The sequence below is a fragment of the Populus euphratica genome, unplaced genomic scaffold (genome assembly GCF_000495115.2).
Source record: "Populus euphratica unplaced genomic scaffold, PopEup_1.0 scaffold378.1, whole genome shotgun sequence".
Taxonomy (NCBI): Eukaryota; Viridiplantae; Streptophyta; class Magnoliopsida; order Malpighiales; family Salicaceae; genus Populus; species Populus euphratica.
In genome coordinates, this window is record NW_011500268.1 from 82,818 (window position 1) to 104,822 (window position 22,005).

The 22,005-nt window shown below is 30.5% G+C and overlaps 1 protein-coding gene across 6 annotated transcripts; it reads right to left on the reverse strand.

Annotated features, from left to right (window-relative positions):
• Positions 1-2,995: 2,995 nt before the first annotated feature.
• Positions 2,996-12,629, reverse strand: CSLD3 (cellulose synthase-like D3). Of its 6 annotated transcripts, XM_011008869.1 has the most exons (5): positions 9,043-9,653; positions 7,374-8,272; positions 5,377-6,184; positions 3,347-5,107; positions 2,996-3,223 (listed from the first exon to the last, which is right to left on the reverse strand). In XM_011008869.1, exons 2-4 carry the CDS (start codon positions 8,237-8,239, stop codon positions 3,350-3,352), a joined length of 3,432 nt encoding a protein of 1,143 aa, XP_011007171.1. In that variant the 5' UTR covers positions 8,240-8,272; positions 9,043-9,653; the 3' UTR covers positions 2,996-3,223; positions 3,347-3,349. The 6 variants fall into 6 exon arrangements, with proteins under 6 accessions (XP_011007171.1, XP_011007170.1, XP_011007169.1 ...); XM_011008868.1 differs by lacking the exon at positions 9,043-9,653 and adding an exon at positions 12,610-12,629 and having other exon boundaries at positions 2,996-5,107; positions 7,374-8,276; XM_011008867.1 differs by lacking the exon at positions 9,043-9,653 and adding an exon at positions 12,604-12,620 and having other exon boundaries at positions 2,996-5,107; positions 7,374-8,276.
• Positions 12,630-22,005: the final 9,376 nt, after the last annotated feature.

Here is a 22,005-nt window from a genome sequence, read left to right on the forward strand (position 1 = left end):
TGCAGGGAGGGTGGTGGCTTTTGGAACGTACGATTGCAGCAAAATAATCGAAAGAGAGATGGGTTACATGTTCTCTGATCTTAAAAAATGTAGAGGCCAGTATGGTACAATATTTTTCAACGGTGAAAAGCACATCCAGGCTGGGTTGTTTGCGTTTACTTCAGGAATAGCTTTTCACGTTAAATGTATATAAAAGATGCTTCTGTCGGACCTCAGATTTTGAGTAAAGTCCTCGACCAAAACCATGTTTAGATTTATTAATACCAAACAATTATAAAAAGGGGCGTTTGAGAAGAAAACGCAGAAGCCACCGCAATCCCAGACGATCATGAAGGCCGAGTATTTTATTTTTCATCTGGTGACGACGTGATATAATAATATCATATCTTATTACAAGGATGGTTGAATGAGAATGCCTCGTCATCCAGCAAAGCTTATAAGGAGGTGACTCGTATCGACAGCTAACTTTCTTAATAGAAAGAAATGGGAGATCGCATCGACCGGCAAACCCTAATCTACTTTTTTTCTGACGAGTAACTACCAGGTCTATCCATCCGTTCACGACAGGATATTGATTGAGAAATTAAATTTAAAAACCAAAGTGGTTCTTGGCTTTTATTGGTCATTCGTGTTCGTTGAATTCTATGATTAAGTCTTGTATTACCGATATAATTAAATTGAAGACTTTTTTAATACTTGCAACTCAATATGTGACGGCAACTATCAAGCAGGATTGTGGATTCTTCTAAGAACCTGGAGACCTCAACTATCTAAGCAAACTGTTCAACAGAAATCACAAATATAATCACAAAGGCTAAATTTCCTATGATATAAAAGGACTGTAGACGCCTCTATTGTTTCTCCTATCGTATTTTATTGTCGATTGTATTAGTGAAATTTTTTTAAAAAAATCATTTTGATACTCAAACTTTTTACTTGCACAATTGAGCCAGCATATTTTTAGGGAGTGGGATTGAATTGAAAGACAGGAAATCAAAATGAAAAATACAGGAACACAGATGGTGACTTTGAAATTCGTTTAAAATTTTATTTTTATCCCCCATCTTTATAACTATTAAGTGGTTGGCTTATAATTTTAAAAACATATATTTTAATACCAAACTTTATTTTTTTTTTAAGTTTTTTTGTGGAGAAGAAAAGATTATTAGATTCCAGTTCAGAGAAAAAAAGTTATTGTTAAGGAAGATTTAGACCATCAAAACAATCTATTTTTACGTCAAAAGGTTTCATGTGATAAGGCAGATTAAGATTAAGTGTTTTTTTACCTTGAAAAGACTTATAAAAACATATATAAGCTCAGAAAATCTTTTAGTTTCAAGTTGATTTAAGGTTTTTGGATGGTTTTTTATGTTTTTGAAGTCATAGATTGGTTTAACAAGGTTTATAGGGTGTTTTCTAGGTGTTTTGGATCATAATGGATTCCAAAATAGATTTTTGGACAAAAAACAAAAACCTTGTTTTTCCTGCCACACTAGTAGCTGGATTTTAGGATTAACAGACGACATGTTGTCTACTGATGATGATATGTTGTTTGTTTATTTTGATAAAAAAATGAGATAGACAATGCATCAGCCACCCTTTTCATCTTAGATTAAAAAAAAATGCATGTAGATCTAGACTTGGAAGCCCACTCATAGGACCTTTCTTTATGAGTAAGGTGTTAGGCCTGGCTTACCAGGCCCATAACATGTATCTTCATTTTTTTATTTTTTTTTATTTAATAAATTTTATGTATATGTCGATTTATGTTACGAATTGATTTTCATAAATAAATTCATTAAATGTTTTTGAAGTCATAAATTGGTTTAACAAGATTTATAGGGTGTTTTCTAGGTGTTTTGAATCATAATGGATTTCAAAATAGATTTTTGGACAAAAAACAAAAACCTTGTTTTTCCTGCCACACTAGTAGCTGGATTTTAGGATTAACAGACGACACGTTGTCTACTGATGATGATATGTTGTTTGTTTATTTTGATAAAAAATGAGATAGACAATGCATTAGCCACCCTTTTCATCTTAGATTAAAAAAAAATGCATGTAGATCTAGACTTGGAAGCCCACTCATAGGACCTTTCTTTATGAGTAAGGTGTTAGGCCTGGCTTACCAGGCCCATAACATGTATCTTCATTTTTTTATTTTTTTTTATTTAATAAATTTTATGTATATGTCGATTTATCTTACGAATCGATTTTCATAAATAAATTTATTAAACACAACTATATATATGACTTGTATTGCAATATTAAATATTTCAATCTAAATATATCTCTCATTTTTTTTGTTTTTTTTTGTTAGAGTTAACAATTTTTTTAATTTATACAAGTGATTATTAATTTATTTGATTAGATATTTGCTTGGATTTTTTTTATTTATACTTTGAATTTTTTTATAAAACAGCTTACGTACTCAGGATTTAAAAAAATATATATAATTCAGGACACGCAGCTATTTTAAAAGATGGAAGCTGTAAAGTTTATATTGGTGTGAAAACCAAGAAAATTCAAAATAGCTCTAAAAAATGAAGGTATCGAGTGTGCAAATAGAAGCTTACATTAAGCGGTTAATAAACCATGATTTCTATGCCAAATAAACTATGGAGGAGGTTTACATTTCATGAAAAAATTATGTAAATAAACTAGTTTTTAGCATATGCGATTTAACACCTAAATTGGAGAAGAGTTTTGCAATTAAACCCCTGCGCCCCTACATGTAAAAATTCATTTTAACAAAGCACAGGTAACCTTGGTCAGACTTTACTCAGCCAAATTAAAAAAATAATAATAATAAGTTATAGATAATTTGAGAAATTAAGAAATAATGATTTTGGTCATGGTATTGAACATCTTGCCACACCTCAATGACAGGTCAAGAATCTTACATTTGAGACAACTTCGGACACTACGAGGATTAATTATCGTCCCTTCCAAAGTACATATGACAACTTTGGGCCCTTGCCAAGAACAGAGGGAATGAACTAATGAAGCATTGGAATAAAAAAAAAATATTCCATTAAAATTTACGTTCGCTTTTCTAAATTACAAAAGAATGCATTGAGCACAATTCTAGTCATCTGCCAGAAAATGGGTCCGCTGATTCTAGTATTTCATGCAATGACAAAACAACAAAGCCAAGGAAACCAGCCACCCATCTTCTCGGTCCTGATCTCCATCTTCGGTGGAACTGTTGTGGAAGTAACCACTACACAAAATGGGTGCAAGGAACATAACTAGTCTGTTCTCCAGCAGGATTGATGTTTTGAACTAAGAATTTAGTAAACGAATGTCATTGAATAAAGTAAACTCGAAAGGACAAAAAAAAGACCTATCAAGGAAACTGGAAAGAGCCACCGATTTGGTTGGTGCCAGACGGAGGATTGATTGCCACCCAAAGGAGGGAGATGGTGATTGCAATAAGACCTGACCACACAAAAACAATGGTTGGTGTCCTTCCTCTTCTTCCCATCAACCCTTTTGCAAAGGGGTAGAGATGAGCCAAGACCCAGAAACTGAAGAAAACCCCACCCAGTAATCGACTCCATTGTGGTATAACACTGTAAATTGTTCGGCTAAATCCAACTGCTATTGCAATTAAGTTGACCATCATGATGGTGATAGGAGGTATCATCAGCGATGTCCATTTGACAACATAGAGATCAGCAAACTCATCATCAACATCATCACCACCTGATTTTGAAGTCAAGGTGAAAGAAATTTCAATCCCTGCAATGACTTTCAACAATCCCTGAAGCACAGCAGCAAGGTGGGCACTGGTTCCTCCAATCAACCAAAACTGCTCATTCCTCCACCACTCCTCTAGCTCAATTCCAGACCACTTGATTTCCAGCACAGCAAGTAAACACAGAGTCAGTGTGATGATTAGGAGATAAGCAAGGAAAGTGACATTTAGGGTCTGAACGATGAACTGGCCAGAGAAGAGGGAAAGTGCAGGGAGGAAGCAGTACACAATCAGGAAGATTGAAGTGAAGGGATAGATGCCAACGTTCAGATATGCTATCCTCTGAAGAAATTTCATTCTAGTGCTGGCTAAGAGGGCATTGTTGCGGGAAAAGAAAATCTCAACAGAACCAGTAGCCCACCTGAGAACTTGATGAAGCCTATCTGTGAGATTAATCGGAGCAGTGCCACGGAAGGCATCACGCTTGGTCACACAATAAACTGATTTCCATCCCCTGTTGTGCATCCTATACCCAGTGACAACATCTTCAGTAACAGATCCATAAATCCACCCAACTCGATTTCCCCACTCAGTCTTGTCTTCATACCAGCAAGATATGACACTGATTGCCTCCGCAACAGTTGATGCATCAAGAAGCTCACGAGGAATAGTGAGAGCACCAGGTGGGCGTCCATTCTTAACAGCTGGGTGATCTGCAAGAGGACGACCTTGAAACTCTGTCACTGGGATTGAGTCAATGAGGAATGTTGAGTTGCCAAACTTCTTAGGGAGCAGGGAGAGGTTCATCTCTTCATCATCATAATCACCCATTCTTAGAGCCCTGTTCTCTTCTGGGGTGTTTGCAATTGAGGAATGCTTCTTGCGCCGGGAAAAGCAGCAGCTACAGCAACCTGGGTGGTTTTCTTTTGCTCGTAGGGGGTCAAAGCCATAAAGGGCAATCCTTCTAAAGAGGCAGCCAGTTCCAACATAGACTGGACCCATAAGACCATCAAGGGCACGCATGTTCACATCGAAGAAAACAGTGTTGTGATTAGCATATCGATCAGAGGGGTCAATGCCCTCAAACCTCTGAGGAAACTGAACATAACATAGGCGGTCACCTCCTCGATCCATCATGAAACACATGCCTTCCCTCATTGCCTGGGAGTTGTAAATATAGTGATCACAGTCAAGGTTAAGAATGAAAGGGCCATTAGACATAATAGCTGAGGCTCGAACAAGCGCATTCATTGCCCCTGCCTTCTTGTTGTGGTCATAGCCTGGACGCTTCTCACGAGAAACATAGACAAGCAATGGGAGACGAATATCAACATCAGTGAAGTCCATTATCTTAGTATCATCAACAGTTCCGAGTAGTGGCTCATCACTGGGAGGTTTCAGCATCACCTGCATCAAGTAATAATGAGCCTCATTTGGAAGGTTGAATGACACAACAACTTTTTAAACTCTAGCACACATCAAAAGAGATGGAGAAAGTGAATCCACATGGCCAATCCCAACTAGTTTATGTAAAGTTGAATTGAGTTGTTCAGTCAGCAATAACAATAAGAAAATCTAACACAATTTCCACATCCGCCAACACATGGTTTAAAAATTAGTGTAATCATTCACGGGGCTTGGACAATGACATGAACAGTTTGTAGCCAAACTAATACCTGTATGATACCAGCATGGTCACCCCTAGAGTGCTCAGGTGCAGAATTCAGCCAAGTCCCCGGCCAATGGGTACCATCTGCCATCCATGTTGCTTTTGCAATCTTTACACTCTCCACAGGTTCATCGTCCTTATGCTGTTTCTGAAGCTTCATGGCCTTGATTTCCTCCCGAGCATGATAGGCATCAGATCGGCGGCGAATAGAATCAGGCAAGCTATTTATTCGGACCTTGAACTCATCATACTCACGCTTTACTCTTCTGCGATCTTTGACAAAATCTGGCTTCACTTTGTTCTTGTAAGGATCCCTCTTCAAATTGAAGTAAGATTCTGGATTCCTGGGTTCAACGCCATGTTTACGGCAAAAAGGAACCCATACATTAGCAAAACTTGCTGCTTCAGCCATGGCCTCAAATGTTAGAAGTGCACCTCCATCATCAGAAACATAACAAGAAAGCTTTTCAACTGGGTAATCAGCTGCTAGAATTGATAAGATGGTGTTTGCAGTGACAAGCGGTGGTTCTTTTTCTGGATCTGCAGTAGAGACAAAGACATCTACACCAGGGAGATCAGATTTACCAGTGGGGTTGCTAGGGCTGGGTGTTTCAAATTTATCTTTCAAGACATTAAGATCTGTAGCACGATTGATTGGGCATAGCTTTGGAAGCTGGTCAAGAAGCCATGAAAAAGCAAACCAGATCTCGCAAACCACTGACATCCCCCACAGCCAAATTGCATCATTGTTAGGGTGTCTGACCCTCCATTCCAAAAACAATGCGAGTATCACAATCCGAACAAGAATGAGAAGCCTATATAAGAAGTGATGCAGCAAGATGCACAAAGCATTAGTCAACATAACTTTCAAAGTGTAGAATTGAACAATACTTATCCTAACACCATATGTATAAACATTAGTGAATAACATGGAAGGAAATGCCAATAGAAGAGAAACAGGAAGGCAAAGTTTGCAAGCCAAATAAACAGTTCCAGCTGGCCTGCTCAAAAATTCTTTAGAGAGTTAGCAAAAGACCCAGGGTCTATTCCCATCTCCAAATAGAGGCTCTTAGGAAATGAAAAATAAAAGGTTTAGATAGAATTGGCTGGATCTCTCATGGAACTGAAATGATTTCACAGAATAATGTACACATTTCAAATGAGCAAATCAAATTCCATGGCAACAAGTTTACATGATTTCAAGTAAAAATTGCATTTAGGATTCCAGTTTTAACATAATGACAATTTTCATGAAATGCACAGTAATCATTAATGAAACAACCAAAATAATGGAGATGATTTCAGAATTGATTCTTCAATACAAGGTAACAAATGCAATCAGTTTAGAATTGTTTTGTGACCCTGGAAAATTCACTAGATACATAGAGTAAATTTTCTTCTATAAAATCTTTGGAACAAGGTGTAGCTCAAATTCAGTGCTTGATATTTACAATGACAGTTGTGAGCTATTAGCTTGGCAGCCATAAATATCAGATTAGAGGATACAAGAAACACTATGGCATGTCCACTAAGTGTATAAAAAGTACATATATAAATTGTTTGATTTTTTTATTCTCTAGCAACAATTCTTTTATCCCCTAACATGGAAGGGCATTGATGTAGCCTAGGATTTTATCCAACCATCATTGAATGAATAAATGTGTGATATAACAGGCAGTCCCGGAGTCTATGGACCAAATGGTCATCTAAATTTTGCATTTCATTAGGAAGTTCCTGGTAGCAAAGAGACATAGTTGTCATGTTTCTTGTGACTCAGTATCATCAAACCAAATGGCAAAGTGATAAGGAAATACAACAAAGAAACAAAATGAAAACCATGTTAGCATATCAAAGTGTATTTTATCTTCCCTTCTACCAAACTAATGCACCAATTGAATGAAATAGGTGAAGATATAGCAATCTAAACATTTGGAAAAGAATGATGGCCATCATTATACTATCAATGGTAAGAGAAGAGAACCATGATGGGCAAGGAGAATGTACCTATATGGACTGATAACAGCAGCTGGTATTTTTAATTTTCGAGTAAGTGGCCTCCATGGCTTGTTCATCAATTCTTTGGGCCCACCAACTTCCTCATCATTCCCATTGCCGAAACCCCCATCACTTGGCCAGATAGCATTGCCATAACCATAAGTTCCCCTTGTTTCAAAGAGCCACCTATTGTGATCAAAGTCCCCAGTCTGGCTCCTCATCAGCACTGATTTGGTTGACTTCATCAACGACAACCTCCTCTCCATTTTGGACATTGTGCCTGGTGGAGGAAGTGGAAGAGGCCTTCCACTGTCCACAGCCACTTCATCTAATTCGGTGTTCTTATAAGGCTCCTTACAACCAGGGCAAATACCACCCCCACTTTTCACTGCATCAATATAACAATCCCGACATATTTTGAAATCACATTCGCAAGGGAGAATATCAACACCTCGCTCATCACTCATCACCTTTGCATCACACCCTGGAATCGCACAAGAGGATCCCTTAGCACCAGCCATTTGGGGATGGCTGGCTTCAGATTCGATCACCTTGTCCATGAGATGAGCACGAGTTACACTATTAAAACCGCCTGTAAAGAGCGAATTTGACACATATTGCTCTTCAACCTTTTGTGAGATTGATGGATCCATGGGTTGGTTGTCAGGGGTCGGTGGTATGTGCACTGTATAGTTCATGAAATCACTACTCCCAAGTTCACTATCAAGATCATCCCTTGAGTAGCTGATATAGCGACCAGAAGAAGTTCTCCGGCCAAATGTCACCGATGGTGGCAGGGGAGGTTTGTGAGATTCCGCAGCATCCGAGCTAGTTGACAGGTTTGATCGAGTAGCCTTGAATGATTTTGAGGCCATATTTTAACACTATAAGAAACTTCTCTTCAGATCCTGCAATTACATTATTGCACGGAAATTTAATTCCCATCAGCATATTTTTCATAATTCCTACCAGATCCTAACAGATCACAATCAAAACCAAAATTTTGATATGTAATTCAGATCCTCTGCTTAGGGGCCAAGAAACTATACATGGCACAACAGATCATAAAAATCTAGCACTCATAATTTTCAAGTTATTTTACTCTCTACATTTGATCAACAGACTAACAGAAAATAAGGTTCACGATGCCAAAAAAAAAAAACTTACAATTTCAAACGGATTCAAATTAAGTCAAAAGCTCTTCACGTAAAAAGACAGGGTGGTCGGATCATTACAGAACATCCACAAATATAATTAAAACCGGTTTGATTGCTAAGAAAATGAAGCATAAAGAAGAGAGAATTAACAGTATAACAGCTTCAAGGCTTAACTAACAAAAACCCTTTTGACTTCTAGTTTACTCATATAATACAAAAGGCAAAACACCTAACATTAAAAAGAAAACAAAAGAAACCTCATAATTTCCACAAACATCGTCACAATTTACACACTTTAAGATGAACCCCAAAGCCTAGTAGCAGAAATAACCCAAGATCCAAAATGACATTTGCTTTAAGTGACGAAAAGAAGACCCAGAAACCCTTTCTCACCGTAAAACATTTTACCTTTCGAGCAATGAATAATCAGGCCATACATCAACTTAAAACCAAGCAAAACACTGCAGATCATGTAGTAGTTAGAAAGAACTAGTAGTCGTCTTAACTAAATAAAGGCTTACCCTTTTTTGGTATTTATATATATAATAGATGAACAGATCCCTTTGTCAGATTCGTTGAAAGCTTTGGAAATGCTAAACGGCAGGGAAAAAAGGAGGACAAGAAAATTTGAACAAATCGTTAAAACCGAAAAAGGAAAGCTTCAAAGAAAGCCACCACCTTTAACCGTCCACACTCTTGAGTATTTCTCACATAGAGAAAGCAAGAAAGAAGAATAAACTCATAAAGAGAGAGGGTGAAATGGGTGTTGAAAGAAAGAAAGACCGAGTTGTGAAGCACTGATGGGGCATAACTGGGACTAAATATGTCTTTTTTTTTCTGTTATGACATAGCTGTGCCTGTGTGGTGTTAGTGGGAGATGGGTTTTTTTTATTATTATTCTTAGCGATGTAATGTAGAGAAAGAGATGAAGAAGGTTCTTGGCAACCCAAGCAGCTAGTAAAGAGGAGAGTTTACTATGTGGATCGCCGGTCGATGTTAGGTAAGTCCCGAACGGCTCTATGTCTTCTTCTTGGTAATTCGGAGAAGAGAAGGAACAGGGATGGAATGGACAATATGGGGACACAAAATGAAGGTTTTTCTTTTTTTAATTTAAAGACAAAAGGGAGAGAAAAGGGGGTGGATTAGGGAGGTGGATTAAACAAATGAGAGTGTGTTGACGATAATAGATTCGTAGACTCTTTTTTTTCTTTTTTACTGTGAGGGTATCTTGGAGCACGCTGCTTGTGTCTTAATAAAATGGTAAATTACTTATTAGCATTTTATGGTTTTCTTTTTTTTTTACTTAAAGTTTTCAAATATTATGTTTTGCAAATTAAAATTTTAAGGTGGTTAGTATTTTATATCCTTATAGGTTTATGTTTGAAAAAAATCAATAAAAAATATTTTTTTATAATTATTATTAAATTAAAATAATAACTAAAAATTCATTCTTTTTCAAAATATTAAAATAATAACTAAAATATATATTTTTTTACAATTACTATTATCTTAAAATAATAACTAAAAATTCATTTTTTTTCAAAATATTATTCTACATCAATAAAAAGAAACAAATTATAATACTTTACCCCTTTTTATTTTTCATTTTTTTCCTTTCTTTCTCTTACACAATTACCAACCCCCCAACTCTCCTCGTAATAGCAACCATAGTTACCCTATAACCAACAAGCTTAACATATCGAAATCATTTTTAAAATAATATATTTAAAATTAAGATGAGATTCAACAAAGCTGATTATTATTTAAAAGTGTATTTTTATAAGGTTTTATATTATAATTTTGCACTTGAAGTATCAGTAACTCTTTAATTAAAGCATGTTTTATAATAACAAGTTTGTTACCATAAAATACATTTAATTTAAAATAAATGTTCATCATAAATGCAAATCTTAAAAGGATTAATTGATGAGTTCAACTACTGAAATTGAGAAGATAAAAAGAGGGTGAAGCTTAAAAAAGATATGTTGGTTCAATCTAAACTGAAATATTATTCAGTAATTGGATCATAACTAGAACTGTAGAACTTGAATTTAGGTCTGTTTTATATGGATGGAAAGTTGAAACATAGGCCTAAAACATTCATAGGGAGGGCAAGACTCAATTTTATTGTTTGGAAGTCTAAATCTTAACAACAACAGAGAAATCTGAATTTGTCCTACAACCCAGACACTATTCAGTATTTAACTCATATCTTGAGTTCTAGAAATCTAAATAACCTCAAATTTTTTTCTAGAAAGCTGAGATAATTTCTTAGAACTTTCATGTATAAGTTTGTTCAAATTTTAGCGTTAGCAATAACATTTTATTTAGACAAAAAGATAAAGATTGTCACCAAGCCAAGAGTTGGCCACCCACTTAACAATTAGTCAACAAATCAATAGTTTCTAATTTTGTCATATAAAAGGAGGCATTTTTCATACATATAGGCATCTTGGTTTTTAGATCAAGATGTTATTGCTCTATTTCTTTATATTTTTGTAATGTTTAAGTTTTACTTTCATTAATCTCTTGTTTATGCTTTTCGTTTCCTTTCCTTTACTTAGTTAACTTATTTCTTATTTATGTTCTTATCTTGTTTATTCATGTTTCTCTTCTTTCATATTATGTTTAGTTAAGTTTATTGTGTCAAGTTGAAAAGGTTACACTAATAGTGTAAAAATAAGTATAATGTAAATTCAACATGGATTTTAATGTTTAATACTAACATATTTTATATTTATTATCTATTCATTTTTAATACTTTGCTTGTTAAATGGTTAATCTAGATTTTTATTATATAACACTTGATACAACAAATACTTGGCACTTTTATAGCTCAACTGTATGGGATAAATGACACTTATACCATGAAAGGAACTTCATTTGTTATTAACATAAGTTATAATTATAAATACCTAATAACATTTACAAGTATTAGCATTATTCGAATAAGATAACTAATGTAATCATGTTAACAATTTATAATCCGATTGGAACCTCTTTTGTATGTGGTTTCCAGTTGAGTAATAAAAGGAGTCTATATTATACTTGTTTGAAATATCATTAATGAATCCTCTAACCTTTGACATTTATTTTTATCATTATTTAATTCTCATATTAATCTTACAATCTCAAAATCCTCTTTAACTTATTGTTGTTGTTGTTTATAATTTATATAGTTAACCTCCATGTGGTTCGATCCCGATCTTACCAGGTTATTTATTACTTCGACACTCCTACACCTGGAAGAAAACATCAATCTTTTGGTCATGTTAGCAGCCCATATTTCAATGGTGAAACCTTTAGGTGTATCAATATTGTGACAATCTTTATCGACAACTGGTTTATGCTAGTGAAAAGCTTGGGAACTTCATAGTGGAAGTTGTGTATCTCGGACTATCAGTTGTTGTAGAGTATTTTTTCCAGTGGATTTTTCTCATTAAACTCCTAATAATTATGTAATTAGGCAAAAAAAGATCAAATAATCCCCTCCAAAATACTTAGAAGGAGACCATATGCTCAAGAATTTCTCTCCTTTTAAATTAGACACATGGTTAGTAATTTTTTCCTTTTCTTAAATAAATATAAATACAAATGAATGACCATCATTTATATTGAGCATCACAAAAAGTGTGGTTTGTTGAACAGGTGATGTAAATGGTTTCAAATTGGCTAAATTTCAATGATTTTATCTATATCCACCTATTGAGTTTTAGGTAGCTTCTTCTGCAAAACGTTAAAGTTTGATATAAATAAAAGAAAATGATGAAAACCCATCTATGTGTATCGAGAGAATGATACATGTACATACACATACACATACACCCTCACCAACAATCTCTCTCTTTAAGACCAAGAAATGAGATGATGACTTTGCTTTTCTTTTCTTTTTAATTTTGTTTTTATATTCTTCTATGGTTTATGTTGTGGATGGTTCGGATTGTAATCTAATATCCTGATAACAATTTCAATGAAACGAAAAGTTAAGATTTTTGGTTGACTTTTGGTGAGATTTCTAGTGGAGACTTGTTGTGGCTATAACAGTTAAATGTTTTAAGGGATTGTGGTTGAGTCTACTATTATGTATGTGTGTGTGTGTGTGTGTGTGAGAGAGAGAGAGAGAGAGAGAATGATTGTTGTCACGAGCTATTGATTTGGAGCAGATGAGGTTAGTCAACTGCAAGTATCAGAGTAATAAATATATATATATATATAGGAGCATTATTATCATTTTGTTAATTTTTAGAATTTATTTTGACCAAGGTTGCAAAGTGTAATATTTGAAAACTTGGTTGTAAAGTAAAATAAATAAATAGGATGCTCAGAGTAATTTACCCTTAATAAAACTAAATTTCTCTTTAAATGATTTAAGATTGACTTATGTTTTACCTTTCATTCACTATGATCTTTTTTCTAAACTAGGTTATGCTTTCTAATAACATTTGCATTCATACTTTATTATTTTATAGCTAAAATAACTATAAAGTCATTTTAGCTAACTCTTTAAAATATGATAATATTCATTCTCTTTAAAATATAAAATCATAATTTTTATTATTATTATTATTATTCAAATTAAATACGAGATGAATAATCAAGTACATGAAATGAATAATAAATAAGGCCTAAAGAGTCATTTCTTTTCAAAACACAATTCTGCATAAACACAAGGAAACAAATCAAAATACCCTAACCCCATTATTTTCCATCTTTTTCCCTTCTCTCTCTTACACAATCGCCAACCCCTTAGCCAACTCTCCTTACAATGACATCTATAGTTACCCCACAACTAATAAGCTTGGTATACCAAAACCATTTTCAGAATAATGTATTTGAAACCAAGATGAGACCCAACAAAGCAGTCCATATTTCAATGATGAAACCTTTGGGTTTATCTATATAGTGACAATCTCTATTGCTAGTTGGTTTATGCAAATGAAAAACTTGGAAACTTCATAGTTAAAGTTGTGTATCCCATACTATTAGTTGTTGTAAAGTATTTTCTCTAGTGGATTTTTCCTATTAAACTCCTCATAATTACCTAATCTAGCAAAACAAGAACATAAAATCCCCTCCTGGAAGGAGACCATTTGCTCAAGAATTTCTCTCTTTTTAAATTGGGCATGTGGTTAGCAATTATGTCCTCTTCCAAAATAAACATAGATAAAGATGAATGGCCATCAACTATATTAAGCATTACAAAAAGTTTGGCTTGTTGAGTAGGTGATGTAAATTTATACATTTAACAATGTCTATTGAAACCAAGTTGACTAAATTTCAACGATTTTATCTATATCCACCCATTAGGTTTTTGGTAGCTTCTTCTACAAAACATTACAGTTTCAATACAAATAAAAAAAAAGGGATGAAAACCCATATACGTGGATCGAGAGAGTGATACATGTACATACACCCTCACCAACAATCTCTCTCTTTGAGACCAAGAAATGAGATGATGGCTTTGCATTTCTTTTCTTTTTAATTTTTCTTTTCTATTCTTCTCTAGTTTTATATTGTGGATGGTTTAGGGTGTGATCTAATATAGTGATAACAATTTCAATAAAAAAGAAAAGTTAAGACTTTCTGTGAGATTTTTGGTTGACTTCTGGTGAGATTTTTGGTGGGGACTTATTGTGGCTATGGAGGTCAAAGGTTTTGATAGGTGGTGGTTGGGTTTACTATTATAAGAGAGAGAATGACCGTTGTCATAGGCTGTTAGCAGATGAGGTTGGTTGATTGCGAATATGAGAGTAATATATGTAGGGGCATTGTTATCTTTTCATGATTTTTAGAATCTATTTTGACCAAGGTTGCAAAGTGTAATATTTAAAAACTTAGTTACAAAGTGAAAAATAACCAAACCATAGAATACTTAGAGTAATTTACTCTTAATAAAACTAAATTTTTCTTTAAATGATTTAAGATTGATTTATAACTTACCTTTCATTCATTATGATCTTTTTTGTAAACTAGGTTATTCTTTCTAATAACATTTGCATTCATATTTTTTTATTTTATAGCTAAAATAACTCAAAAGTCATTCTAGTTAACTCTTTAAAATATAATGATATTTATTTTCTCTAAAATAAAGAATCATAATTTATTATTATTCAAATTAAATATGATATGAATAATCAATTACATGTTATTTCATGTTATTAATTACTTTTAAATTATATTAATAAATTTTCTAATTATTTAGTGAAACTTTTGAAAATTAATTCTTTCATTATTGTAGAAATTTAAAATAATAAAAAGAAAATGCACACACTTAAAGAAATAAACAATGCATATTAATCAAAACCACTATTATATCATTTAACTAATATCTTCATTTGACGCATCTTATGGTATTCATGACACATTCTACAACAATTTGTTTCCATATTTTTTTAGGCCTATTTCATTCAAAATCAACAATGCAACATTTATAGTATAATAATGTACAATATTACAGAAACTCCCTTTATATATATATATATATATATAAAATCTTTGATTTAACTTTGACAATAAATAAACAAATCATTCAACATTATCATAAAAAAATAGTATTTAACCTATGAAACAAATAGACAACACCTATATTTACATCAACTATCAGTTAAGAAAACTCTAGAATCTTGACTTTTCTTTCCAAATCAAACAAAGGTTAAAGTCATAATCTTAAAGATTTTTTTGTTCAAAATTAATAGCATTCACTTGAAAATCCCTAAAACAATCATGATTAAACATTCCTATAAAAATAGGGTCATTCATCTGAATATAAACCATAAAAATTCCATTACCAATAACGGTTTAAAAATCCAAACCTTTCACAAATTCAAAAATAAATAACATTAGAAACCTATAAAAGTTAGCACTTATTTTTCTAATTCTAGCAACTTTTTAAAACAAAATTAGCATTGAAACCAACAAAAGGAATAATTGATAATAAAAAGTTGAAAAGTTTAAAACTTGATCTTAATACACTTAACTTGTGTGTGATTTAAGCATATAAGGTTCTGTCTCTGAATGGAATTGGTAGTAATAGAAGGAGAAGACAATGAAAAAGATAGTGGAAGAAAAGGTCGAGTTTGTAAGTGGAAATTGAAATGAGTGTATATATAACCAATTCGGTAGCATGTTTTGGATATTGGGATAAAAAACAAGTAAAGAATGTAAAAATAGTTGTTATTGTTGTGATACGAAGAAACCCTAAATAAAGGGATCGTAAGGAAGGAAATGTTTTGTTGTTGGTGTGTGTTAATGTCTTCAATTGATTTCTCTCATAAATCACCTTTTTATCATCGCGAATCACCTTCACAATTAGAAGTGCAACAATACTCATTAAAAATAGCAAGTGTTGCTCACTTTGAAAAAATAAAAAGCATTTTATCTAGCAATAAAGCTCTACCAAAAATTTATATCCTTTAGTTATTATAACTAAAAAGTGATTTTAGCTAGTAATAATATGGATGCTCTAATATAACTTAGATGATTATTTTAACAAACTAACATTGACTAAAAAAGATTTTTTTATAAAAGTCACTAGTGGTAATTATGACTTTTTTAAAAGTCATAATTATGAACTGAGATGTTTTAAATAAATAGTTAAAATGAGTTGACATAAATTCCATGAAAAAAAAAAGTAAAGAAAAAAAAGATTTTAAAAACACAGCGATGTTTTGATGATATCACCCTCAGTACCAATAAAAAAAACTCAATAAAACAAATTCAACAATACTATATGATCAATAATGACTATAGTGGTCCTCAAGCACCGCTCCCAAGGCAACGATTAACTCACACTGCTTTAGTATACCTTTAAGATTTCATTCATTCATTCTATTTTTTTCCTTTTATCTCTCCTCCTAAAAATGTGTGCCAACTTGTTTTAAGCATTTAGTTTAAAATATCACACTTTTCAAATTGTGATTTTTTTTAAAGTCATAGTTTTCACCTGCTATTTTTACCGAACTCTACCATTATTTTGTGCTATTTTGTCAATTTCTTCTTTAAATGTGTTAATTTAAAACAAAATATATATGATTTAAGGGTTTATGTTCATGTTAACCTAGTACAATTAAGATTTAGACACTACCTAGAAAATGAATAAACATTCTTAACCACAAGCCTAATTATTTATGATTAAATAACTAATGAATGTATCATAACAAAAAAAAAAGATAAAATGAAAAAGAGTTTCATGATGCCCATAGACACAAATCATTATTCACCACAATAATACAATTACTATTTTGTTATTCTAAAAAAAATTAATGACCTTGTTGTTTTGGGTAATTTAATCTTTTTACTGGAACTATTAGTCATTATTAAATTGATAAAGAGTACATGTATCTTTTCCATCTTTTTAAACATGATAAAATTACTAAAATACTCTTAAAAAAAATCTCAAATTGGAATCTAAGAGTTTTTTTTTACTTTTTAAAGCACAATAAAATGATTTAAGAGTTTTTTTTTTTTACTTTTTAAAGTACAATAAAATGATAAATTACTCTTATCATAATAAAAAAAAAATTGACTTTCAAGGGATTTTTCATCTTTTTTTTTTGTTATTATCAAGTTAACGAGGTCAATTTAATTTTATAGTAAATCTAAAATATTATTTAAAAGAAAAGCACATAGGAAGTGTTTGCGGCCTCCTGAAGTGCATGTACCTCCTGGAAGTGCATGTAACATCTCCCTCGATCGAAAATTTCCTTTCATCATGTCATTGAAATCATCATGACATCTTGTTCTTGATGGGTGGTGGTGTTAAGATGTTGTTTCTATATTTTCTTTCTTTTTGTTTTTTTCTCTTTTCCACTCAAAATTCACACTGGTTATTTTAAATTTTAGAGTTACTTTCTTATCTATTGAGATTTAAACTTTTATCCTTATTCTTTTGATTTTTAATTTTTGTTTTTTTTGTAAAAATTCAATTTGTTTTCAATTTCACCTTTCAATCTCAATTTGTGATGTGTTATTTTTAATTTGGTCTTTATTTTTTTATCATTTTGTTGGATTAATTTTTCTTTTCAATTTTATTTGATCATTTTTTATCATTTTGTTAAATTAATTTTTCTTTTCAATTTTACCTATTAATAAAAAATTTACAATTATCCTCTAATTTATTTTTTATTTTTATTTTGATTCTTATTTTTTTAATTGCTACTATATGTTTTGGATCCTTTTTTTATAACTCTTTTTTCCAATCTCATTTTTTAACATTAAAATAGTCATGAATCGAGTTTCGTGGTTTTTCTTGATAAGATGCTTTTAGTCTAATGACTCAAGTTATAGGTTTAAAAATTTAATATAGGTTGTCATCGTTTATATTTATTTTATTTTCTTTTATGATTTATTCATTCGATATTTTTTTTAAAAAATTAACTTTGTGGTTTTATTTATTTTATTTTTTATCAAGATATCTCAATCTCATAACTTGAGTTATAATTTTGACGGATCAATCTGGTTTAACTCAATTTTTACTATCAAAATTATAAGTTGTCATATTAACTCGAATTAATTCATATTTTTTTTATTTTTTATCTATTTTTTTCTTTCTTTATTTAATTGGCTAAAAACTGAGTTACTTCATTTTTCTTCCTTTAAATAAAAGTTTTTTTCTCAGGTTATAATAACCATTTTTTTTATTTAGTCTATTTGTTATTATTTTTAATTTTTTATCATCTAATTAAAATACTATTAGCTTTTTTGATCTAGTCATATCTATAGCTTGATCTGTGATTTTTTTTTAAATACACTTTTTGCATTGAACACAATTTCTTTTAAAAAAAAATTAATTCAGCCCCATGACATATTGTGGTGTGCTCTAAAATAGAAAAGCTGAATATAAAGAGGGAAGATAAGAGGATAGATACGGCACGTGCATAGTATTTTACAGGAAAAAAAACGCATTACATGTTCTTTTTAGAGATTGAAAAAATCGAATATGAAGCATAATTATTTAATTATATTTAGTTTTAAACATGAATATGGATAAGATAACTGAGAGGAGAAAATTAATGAGTATATTTTTCTGTATTTCATTTTTCATAGGAATAACATTTATTAAAATCTTACCACGTCACCATCTAAATCAAAATTTAGCGTGATTAATTGGATGTAAATGATTTTTAAAAAAATAAATGATTTTTTTAAATTGATAACCATAGAAGAATTAAACGGCGCAAATCTCTCATCTCACGTGAAAAATCTAGATAATTACAAGTCACAAAAACCAAAAAGCATTCCAAGGTCACACATGTATGGTTGAATGCCCGCATATTTGAGTCCAATTCCAATCAATAGGTCGCCAATGGTTATCTCATCTTTTTTTATTTATTTATTTATTTATTTATTTATCTCATCTCTTTTTATTTATTTATTTATTTATAATCAAAATATAAAAACATGTTTGGTATCATATTTTAAAAATATTATTTTTTATTTTAAATTAATATATTTTTAATATTTTCAAATTATTTTAATGTACTAATCTTAAAAATAAAAAATATTATTAGTATACTTTTTTAAATAAAATACACTTTAAAAAAATTATAACTATATTTCCAAACACATTCCAAGTCAAATGTCATATGTATTTTATTTAATAGCTTATATTTATTGAAATCGTTATGGAATGTGTTTATCAACTTAATGTATTTGTTTTTGTAAAAATACATTTAAATTGATAATTTCTAAAATAATTTTAATTTTAATACATAAAAGCCATTTTAAAACATTAAATTAGTAACTATTTTGACTCAAATATATATTAAAAAGCATTTTTAAAATAAAATATAAACTAAATATCAAACACAATCTTAATCAAACAAATGTGAAATATAGTTAAAAAAGCGGTCCCTTAAAAAAAAAAAAAGACAGAAAGAAAACCAAAGTGTCAGAAGTCATAGGTTAGATTAGACAACTTGTTGTTAATTATGTTGATGTTTGATAATAATGAATAGCCGCAGCTACTATATGAAATTATGAACATGTGAATGGGAACAGTCAAGGAGTTGCCTACCAATACATGAAATTAAATGAAAGTGTAGCAGCTCAGCTAAACAAGAATCGAAATTAAATGTATAAAAAAAACATAAAAGATATTAATTATTCCAAGTTAATTCAACTAATCCACAATTTAAAATAACTTCAAAAATAAAAAAATAATCAAAAAATAATAATCTAAATTAAATTAAAAAAATAAATGAAATAAAATGTTGAGGGATAAAATTAAAAAAATTAAAATTAAAAATAAAAGAGCAACTAAAATAATAAGAACCATAACTGAATAAATAAATAAATAAAATAAAGTGTTGAGGAACTAAATTAAAAAAATTTAAAAACAAGGATCAAAATTTAATAAAAAAATAGGTGAAATAAGATATTGAGATATAAAATTAAAAAAATAAATCAAGAAAAATATAAGAAAATAGCATTCAAAAGAATGAAGATAGAAAATTGATAAAAAAAAATTAAAAAAATAAAATGATTAGAGATGAAACTGAAAATAAAAAATTTAAAAAATAAAGATTAAAATAAATAAAATACTAAATAAAATAAAATATTTAGGGATGAAAATGAAAAATTATTAAACTTTAAAAGTATTAAAATAAAACAAATAAAAAGATAAAAATTGATAGAAATAGAAATTGAAAGGTTTTTATTTAATTTTTGGATGGGTTATTACGAATTTTTATGTAGGAAAAAGAAAAGGAAAAGGAAACAAAAAGGTCACTATAGCTTAATCATACCTTCATTGTGAACATGCGTCACATTAATACGAAGAGAACGATGCACGACTCTAAATATAATCACAAATTAGCTAATTTTAGTAAATGAATAGCCCTTCAAGCACTACCCTAGTTGTACGGGGGCTGCCACGCACTTATGTGTGAGCAATTTAAAAAAATAATAATTTTTAAAATTTTAAAATTACTAAACTGCCAGTTGATTCAACCTCAAAATAATTAAAAAAAATTGTAAGTAAAATACAAAACACCAGTGGAACCATGCATTTATTATTATTAATTTAAGGGTATTTCCATAACTTCAGCGTCATAAAAATGAAGAAGATGAAAAAGCCCTTATGTGTAAGTTAAATCGTTTTTTTTCACTTAGATATCGATGTAATTCAATTACGCAGATTATATGTTTGTTTTTATATTTTTTTAAAAAAATTTAAATTTTTATTTTATTGCAGATAATATGTTTGTTTTTATATTTAAAAAAAAAAAATTAAAAAAATTTCTTTATTTTTTATTCACTTCAAATTAATATATTTTTAATATTTTTAAATTATTTTAATATATTAATATCAAAAATAATTTTTAAAAATAAAAAAACTATTTGCAATCAATCCTAATGTATCATAAAAGATAATTTGACCGTAATTGCAAGTTTTGTCAATTTTTTCGAAAGGTCAAAAATATTATTTCACTGACAGTGAAATATCTCTTGCATCACAGCTTTTGTTGTCTTTTAATCCGCGTTGACATGTCACGCGAGTGCCAGTTGTTACCTCGGTGTTGACCGACTAGTTTTTTGGGACAGATTTGTACTCGTTTTGAAGTGGCACGTCTGCTCGTCCACAGCATCTAATATCTTCAAAATAACATATTCCTATGTGATCTCATGGTCAAATAGGTGATCTCATATTTGAATAGGTGGTGGCCAAGTAGTAAAGATTTAGGATTAAGTAGTTTGTTTCCTCTATAGTTTTAGGTTTGAATCCTTGATTGCTCATATGATGGCTACTAGAGGTTTATATGGTCATTAACTTCAAGGCCCGTAAGATTAGTCGTGGTGTACGCAAGCTGTCCCAGACACCCATATTAATAAAAAAAATAGAAAATAAAAAATAAATAAAGTGTCCGTACTATAGCATTCTAATTATAAATCAATACTACAGTTATCGAAACTACAACAACGATTGAGATAATATTTTATAAGGAAAAAAAACTATGTTGGTAATTGAAAATTTAAAAAATAAATAAAATAATTTATAGTATTTTGTGAGAAAAGATACAATATTTTTTTATATAATTTAATTTTTTTATTAATAAAAAAATAAAAAATTAAATTCTTTTCCAATTCAATATTAAAAAAATAAAAAAAACATAATTTTAGAAAGAAAAAAACCCATGAGAAAATTTTTTGTAACAATTGACATGTTTTGAGAGGAAAACTATAGTGTTTTTCCTTCATAAAATTGACAAAGATAATTTTAGAAAAAATCATAAAAAAAACCATTTAGAGAAATATTTTAGCAATGCATAGTGTTTTGTGAGAAAAACAACAATACTTTCTCTACATGATTTAGCTTTATTTTAATTATAATTCTTAACCAACTTAATATTTAAAAAAAATTCACAAAGATAATTTTGAAAAAAATCATGTGAGAAAATACTGCAATAGTTTATAGTATTTTAAAGAAAAAATTACAAAGCTAAACTTTCAATCATCTTAATATTAAAAAAAAAATCAACAAAGAT

What these genes read in the sequence shown, in the direction of transcription:
- CSLD3 (XM_011008868.1), bottom strand. Translation starts at nt 8,239, where the DNA reads ATGGCCTCAAAATCATTCAAGGCTACTCGATCAAACCTGTCAACTAGC. An exon ending in GCTGTTATCAGTCCATATAG is followed by an intron (nt 6,185 to 7,373) that starts GTACATTCTCCT and finishes CTTCTTATATAG; the next exon opens with GCTTCTCATTCTTGTTCGGA. An exon ending in ACCATGCTGGTATCATACAG is followed by an intron (nt 5,108 to 5,376) that starts GTATTAGTTTGG and finishes TACTTGATGCAG; the next exon opens with GTGATGCTGAAACCTCCCAG.